The sequence below is a fragment of the Blastomyces dermatitidis genome (assembly GCF_000003525.1).
Source record: "Blastomyces dermatitidis ER-3 genomic scaffold supercont1.6, whole genome shotgun sequence".
NCBI classification, from domain to species: Eukaryota; Fungi; Ascomycota; class Eurotiomycetes; order Onygenales; family Ajellomycetaceae; genus Blastomyces; species Blastomyces dermatitidis.
This window is the reverse complement of record NW_025544779.1, coordinates 5,207,780-5,215,793: the sequence shown is the minus strand read 5'-3', so window position 1 is coordinate 5,215,793 and position 8,014 is coordinate 5,207,780. Positions and strand designations below refer to the sequence as shown.

Genomic DNA, 8,014 nt, shown 5'->3' with positions numbered 1-8,014 from the left:
TCTCTGATAATTTTCAATATACTATTTTTACTGATATAACTGAGTTGATAATATCACTTATCTATCAGAAGCTGCTTCAGAAGAACTGCAGATAATTAAGATAATAATAAGATTATAAAGAAATTAATATCTCAATTCTTAGAGTTGATTAACTGTTCAACCTTATTATAGCTGAAGAGTCGCAAAGACTCTGTATTCAGACTACAATCTATTGAGATTGTCTTTGATTTCAGAACAGCTATGTAGATCACTGCTTTATACATTAAGTTATTTATTACACGGTGAAATGTCAGTAAGCGGTCAAATAGAATGTAAATGTTATTATGAGATAGATTGACATAAAAGATATTACTATTAATAGACAACAGAAACTCAAAATAGCTTTCAGCATTAATATGTATATTATAGTGAATATAGCTCTGGCACTTCATACACTCAGCAGAGATTACATTGACAGATAGTCTCAGTATATAGTATACATAATTAAATTCTATCAATCTTTCACTCACTGAGATAAACATAGACTGGTCAGTAAGATTATGAATTTCATATTTAGTCTCATTTGATTTAGTCTTGTACATTTCTTGATGTGAATCCCGCTGAGACTAATTATTAAAAAAACATGTAAAGTGACTATTAATCAAATCTCAAAATGAGACTATAACTTAGAAAAATTAAGAAAGTGAGCTCATTTAATTTTATTTAATCTTATTCTTAATATAAAGTGACTATTTTTAGACATTTTAAGATGTTTTTTAGTATATTTTTAATTTTTTAAAAAGTAACAATATTTGATAACACTCAAATAAGATTTAAACTCATTTAAAGCAGTAAAATGAATTTAAATTGAGAAGTGAAAATCATGAACTTATTTTGAAAATGTAATAAGAGTAGATAGTAAGTCTTACTGAGATAATATCAGACTAGTCTCTGATCTTAATACTGTGTAATGAGATTAATCAAATTCATAATAAGACTATCAAATATTCTGATTCTGGTCTCAGACACGGTTATATAATCAGTTTAGATAAACACAGTGCTGATACTCTGAATCTTCACAATGATCTTATTAGTCACTTAAACTATTAAATCATTGATTGCTATAAGCTCTAAAAATCATAATCTATCACTTATAATATGGCATTCAGTGCTACTATCTTATATAGTGAGAGAATTCTTGTGAAGTTTTATGAAACAGACTGGTATATTTATAACCTCAGAGAGATTTATTATCTGAAAGCTATCAGAATTATCTGTAATAAATAGTTAAGTTCTACTCTTACTATTATTCGTATTCTTCTTCTCCGTGAATTTCTTTATTCTTGCAGTATTGTAGTTATTTCAATTATTCAGAGCACTGTCTGAATTGATTAATTAACAGTGATTAAAGTGAGATCTCTTACATTCAGAACATGTAGATAAATTGTCTGAACTCTGATAATTATAAGAGCTTTCTTGAGAACTATTATAATCACATACAGTACAGTCATCACAGGCCGAATTTGATGTATTATTGTTGAAATTGATAGATGTTGTAGCTGTTGTAGCTGTTGTAGCAGCGCTAATCTCAGAATCTAAACTCTGTAGATTCTTTTTATTCTTTGAAGAATTAAGTCACAAGCGGATCTTCTTCATGAGAAGATGAACATTTAATATCACAGCTGTAGTTTTGAAATTCTGTATCTTCTCTATCTTCTTTTGAATATAATTTCTTCAATTGTTGAGTAGAACTGAGTAGAAGATATCAAATATTAACACATATGAGAGAGAAGCATTCATCATCTTCAATTTTATAATAATGAACTGAAACTTATTACAGAACATGTGTAGATTGATAATCTGTGTTTCACTAAGTAATATGAATTCCAGAACTATCTCACAGTGTAACTGTGTTTTTAAGACAGAGTTACAGAGTCAGAGTAACTGATAAGTAAGCTTCTATATACAGACTCAGTGTTCACTTAACTGATTGTTCATTTTCTTATTATTATGTATTGTTACACATTCAGATATCTTGATAAGTAATCATTTCTAATGAGAAGATAATGAATATTTTTCAAGTGTAAGAGACCTACACTGAATAGATTAGTATTAAGATATAGATTTTATATAACAAAAGTGGAAAATGTTAGAGAAGAAAACTAAAAGAGAAAGTATAAGAATCAGTAAATCAGAGCAGATATTTATATTCACATAAGATGAAGCTTCAGAGTGAAAGAATAGAAACTTCATGAGTTTCTCAACTAAGAATTAGCAACTGAGAATCAGAGCTTTTAACAGAAATCTTATAAGAATCAGCGACTGAGAATCAGCGCTTTCAGTAGAAATCTATGAAGTGTAATGAAATGATCTATTAATTAGTTGTAGCTCACTACATATATAAGTATAATGAAAGAATAATAAGAATAATAAGAATAACTAGTAAAAATTGAACAGCTGAAGTAAATTCTAGTAATGATAAAGAAGCAGTAATTACTTTTTTACTTAATATATTAAACGCTTTTAATAGTGTAATAACAGATTAACTTATACACATTCTGAAATTCAAAAATCTCTTTAAATTTTTGACTAGTTTAGTTATAAGCTTTATAGATAACTCAACTACTTCTCTATGATTTGAGAATCAGAAATTTAAATCTTTTTACCTACATACTAATATATTTTAACAACTGAAATAATTACACAGATGAATACTTTGACATGATTTACAAACTTCATTTAAAGTCTTTTTCTGAACTAATACTGTCTGATATATTATACAATAATTATACTAGCAATCACATATATCTGTTCTATATAATGTCAACTAACATTATGTGCTGATCAATTATATAATGCTCAAATAACACTGAAAATCAATGAAGAATACTGTCTATATATTATATTAAATAACTTCAGCTTTATATTAATCTATGCTTTAGAAATAAATATCTTCACACTATCTTAAAACCTAAAGATGACAGTATAAATAGTAGTATACAGACTTAAAACTGAAGCTTCAGAACTAAATATGAATCTCTGCAATCTCTGTATAAAAGTATACTGTAGTATCTGCAATTCAATCAGACTCTGTCTCTCATAAAATCAACTGAAAGCTCTTATTAAACACTCAAAACAGACTTTTTTAAACTCGTTTCAGAATTGAATTGAGTCAGATACAGTAAATAAGTGATATAAAAAAAGCATTCTAATTTAAAAAACAGTATAAATATAGAGAAATTAATGATGAGAGCAACAGACATTAAATTACTCTGAAAATTTCAAGCTTTTCTCTAATACAAAAGCTCTCAGAGTATATATAAATTTATACAAGATTCAGAGCTCACTTTTACTGCGAATTTGAACTGAGAAAATTAAAAGAACAAACTTTCTGTATTATCAGAAGATCTCTGAAATCATCTTATCAGATTGTATATATAAAGCTGCATTTCAAACCGTAGCTTATATGACTTTATTTTACTCATAGTACAGAAACATGTATTTTTTCTGACCAGTAATTTAGACTATAACAGGATATTAAGAACTGCTTAAAAAGTTCACATTTTAACAAAGTAATAACTTAAACAGTATATTCTGCTTCAATTGCATCTAATAGATAATTTCATTTTAAATATATGATTTAAATACTTTATCTCTCATTATTATCAGAAATTCAAGATAGTATAAAGATAGAAAAGTATCAAGAAAAACTCTGTATATAGTAGTATAGCAGCTCTTTATAATCTTTAAAACTCATATTGTATAATTGAATTAAACTGAATTAAATATTTCATATATTCTTGAAAAATATCACTATTATTATAAATGCAGAATTTAAAAATTTCAAAAACTTAAATTAATTAATGATGAGATAATTGAAGTGAGAGAGAGTTAACAAGATAAAAATAAACATATTAAAAGTTCACAGGTATAGAAATCATAATATATTATAGAATTATATTTTACTTAACTTTATATTAATCAGAGAGCTGTATTTACATTATAACTCTCAAAAAGAAAATTCTTCACTTTTAATTATAAGAGTTTTCATCATATATTTACTTTACTTCATTTCATAAATTAAAGGTGGTAGTGAATTTAATGCAAGCTATACTACTTAATCAGATAATGATAGTTACTATCAACTATTAACTGGTTATTTATAAAAGGATACTCTACCGCAAACAAATCCAGACAAAATAGGGAATGTGGAAGTACTATTTCCATTGTATTTTACGAACTACATATTAGAGGCAGGCAGAAAGCTATTATTATTGGTAATAAGTAGAAAAACCTGGGCTCAATGACTAGAACGTACAGAGGAAATCCAGCTAGAAAAACAACTATCACTATTAATCAATCATACGCATTCGGGTAATTGTGCGCCGTAACCCAACAGAGCGGGACAGAAAGGAAAGTTCACTAGTATTGCAAGCGAAGACAGCGAGCGGGTGAGTATTTCAAAAACGCTAGATAGGGATATTTATTTAGTAAACTAAACAGAAATTCAGTCCAATTCTTCAAATCGCCCTTTTTCAAGAGCCTGGCGGACAGGGTTCTCCACGTCCACCACACCAGTAGCTTTTAGCCTACAAAGATACAAAAAGAATTAATTAGCCAAGAGATAAAAGAAGATAATGAAATAATTCTAAGAATAAACAAGAAATGAGGAAAAGAAAGATACCTTTCGAATAGAACAAATAACCTCTCAGCTTCGCGCTCCTTTTCCTCCTGTGTCATATCTGGACCTGTCGCCTGGGGCTCTGCATCCCACCTCTGCCCAGTAATGGGATTCACATTCGGGTCAAGGCCACAAGAACTGGTACTGAATGCCTCCTTGGCCGTTTCCGGAACCGGCATGTCATGCGACATGAGGAAGCCTGCAGCAAACCCATATCCGACATTCCTCACGAAATCAGTCGCGTCGCTGCCGGAAAGCTCGAACATGAGAACAGATATGCCTTCGCGCAGACTCGGAGCAACGGGGGAAGTTGATAGACGCAAGAGTCGGGAGGAGAGGGTATTGGATTGGCCTATTGGCAGGTCATGGTGGTCGTCTTCAGGGAGAAGGAGCCACTCCATATACTTTCGTGGGCCTTCGGGTGCGAATGAGTAGATTTTCCGTAGGAGTGTGAGAAGAGGCACGGCTAGGGTTTCGAGGTGTTCGGGTTTGTGCATAGCGACAGCTTGATCTAGGATATTTATCAACTTGTCCACGTTGCAGTTCTGGTCGAACTTGGGAAAGAGCGGATTTGTCCCGAAGTGTTTGCTTTTCTTTGCTTCCAGGTCGAGATTGAGAAGGGAATTGATGAGATAGTTGACAGGTGCCTGGAGTGGTGGGGTCGGTATTTCAATGCGGCTTAAAATTTTCAGGATATGCGGGATTGAAGGGGAGAATGCGTCAATTCTGTGAGGGTAGAAGTTGGTGATGTTGAATATGAGTTTTAATGTTTCTGAGAGTGCAAGCTCGTCCATCTGATCGAGCTTCCTCTTTCTGCCCTTGGAAAATCGTTTCGAATGTCGATATATGTGCTGCGATGACCTATTAGAGTGGGCTTTTAAAGGTTCGTGTAGAGACCCAGAAAGGAAACCTGTACACTATTGAGATTTTCCCCCAGGGAGTTATGATCAAACAATTTATCGAAATCTAAATCGGTGTCGTAAGTGGCTAGGAACAGCAAACGCGACGCAAGAAATTCATCGTCAGAATTATCTTCCTGAAAATAGTTGGGACAGCAAACATCAGCACTAGATCACGATCAGCGTCGGCAGGTTTTCTACCTTGAGCTTCTCAGCGAGGTTAGGTCCGTGTCCCAAGTCCACGAATATCTGGCGCATGCTTGGTTTGAGAAGGAGGGCGTTTGCGAGACAACGGAGAGCCTCACGCGATACCGTGGAGGATTTGCCCTCGCAGCCATAATAAGCCAGTACCTTTATCCCCTAAAAATACCAAAAGTCAAAAAGACTTAGCGAATCGCTTGGTATTAATTCTTTGGATCCTTTTGAATTTTTTTCTTTTACCTCTTTCGAATATATTCCGTCTGCGTTTTCCGGCTTCCGTCCATGGACTCGTAGGTTCTGGAGGATCTCCATGCGTTCTGCTCTCAAGACCCATGGTCAGGCGTAGTTCTGAAGTCACATCCGACGAATATAGATTGTAGCGCAAGAACTACATACGAGAAGGCTGAAGATGGTTCGTTGTTACATCTTTAGCAAGCGATTTCACCAACCGCGCTACCTCGTCGAGTTTTTCTATTTTTGCGCAAAAATGCAGGGTGGTTAGCGAGGAAGAACTAGATTCGAAGACCTCCACACCCAGAAAAACAAACAGGAAAAGAAAAAGAGGATGCTTGGGAAACTTCCAAAAACACACATACCTTTCCCCTCTAGTTCGCGCACCTCCATTTTGAAAGTGCGGGGTCAGGAATTCCACCGGTAGATTGAACGGAGCGCAAGGTGAGGTGGTCAGAGTTATCAGGTCCAAAATGGTTCCAAAGAATGATGAAATCGGCAAACGAGCGCAGGTTATCATCACCCCTAGAAGCGAGCGAACGAGAACTGGGTAATATCAAGATAGTAGAAATACTTGGTCGTGACAGAGGGGTAGAGAATGAGAGCATGCGGTGTGCAGTGCGCGGTATGTGGGGGTGCGTCGATTTGTGGTGATATAATCAAGTGTGACGTTTTCTCCATCGTCGCAAGCCAAGCAGCTCGGCGGCCAAGGATTCTCCGCATTCAGCAAGCAAAGCACTTATTAAGTTCCCCACGCTGCATTTAATAATAATGGGGACGACTGTTGTGTAGGCTACTGGGGCAAAAGAGCTCAGTCACCACCAGCGCACTGCTGGTAGAAGGGCCGATCAACCCGGGACCCCCAACACCCCCCTTCGGACCAGCTACCACAGAGTACAGTACTCCTCTCAGTGGCTCCTTTCAGTGGACTCAGTCCTAGGGCTCATTCTTTCAAGGGCTCACTTCTAGGGCACACTCCTAGGATGTCTCTTGGCACTGTTAAATGTCCGGGGTATTTGTTTTGGGATTTATATTCTTAAGTTCATCCTGGGATCAAACCCATGCATGTTGACCACAGCGGGGCTCACACTAAACGGTCTCATAACCTGTAGGCTACTGGGACAAAAGAGCTCAGTCACCACCAGCGCACTGCTGGTAGTAGGGCCGATCAACCGGGACCCCCAACATGTTGCGTGTAAGTATAGTATGATGACAGGGTTCTTCGATCGGCCGGCTTTGTCTTACTGTTTTTACGAATACTTCTGTCTAGACTTTAGTGGTTGGCTTTTTATGACGCGAAGATCTCCTATTGGGAAAAAATATCCGGCAGAGGCTGAATGCTGGATATGGGTGTCATAATACTTTCATTTCTAGAATAAGGGTGTTTGGTTGCAAGCTCATGGGCGTAGTAGTACGCCTGTATGTGCCCCGGCTTGAAGTAGTGATTTCATCGTCCATTTAACATCATCACAACATATCAAGCACAATAGCTGCTCACCGACAGTTCGAACGATTGATTATTAACCGGGATCCTACAATATAATGAAGAGATTAGCGCGAGAAAGGTGTTTGCAGCCCAATTTCCTAACTACGGCAGCCTATGGTGACATTTGAGTCAAATGGCTTTTTTGGTATTTTTCTGCTGTAATTACATAATTCCACTTATAGACACTCATCAATAGAAATTTAGAAAGTTTGTCTGCAAGCAGAAATATCTCATTTCATTCTAATTAATTACAAGCATCAAAAGCTCGCTTACGCTCGCTTTTCTGCTTGCGCAGCCCCCTCTACCACTTCCACCCCTTACCCTCTACCCCCTCTACCACCACCACCACCTCTACCACCCCTACCACCCTCTCCCCCTACCACCTCTTCCACTCTGTATCACCCTGTATCACCCCTACCACCCCTTCTACCCCTTCCACCCCTTACCCTCCACCCCCTCTACCACCACCACCGCCTCTACCGCCCCGCAGCCTACACCTACCCCTTCCACCCTCCCCCCGGACCACCCCCTAGTGGG

General features: G+C 36.2%; 1 protein-coding gene across 1 annotated transcript; it reads right to left on the bottom strand.

Annotated features, from left to right (window-relative positions):
• Positions 1 to 4,046: 4,046 nt before the first annotated feature.
• BDCG_06475 (uncharacterized protein) lies at positions 4,047 to 7,498 on the bottom strand. The gene is made up of 7 exons (XM_045422212.1): positions 6,357 to 7,498; positions 6,157 to 6,231; positions 6,001 to 6,077; positions 5,761 to 5,919; positions 5,577 to 5,696; positions 4,664 to 5,511; positions 4,047 to 4,568 (listed from the first exon to the last, which is right to left on the bottom strand). Exons 1-7 carry the CDS (start codon positions 6,382 to 6,384, stop codon positions 4,487 to 4,489), a joined length of 1,389 nt encoding a protein of 462 aa, XP_045277903.1. The 5' UTR covers positions 6,385 to 7,498; the 3' UTR covers positions 4,047 to 4,486.
• Between the last annotated feature and the right edge of the window lie 516 nt (positions 7,499 to 8,014).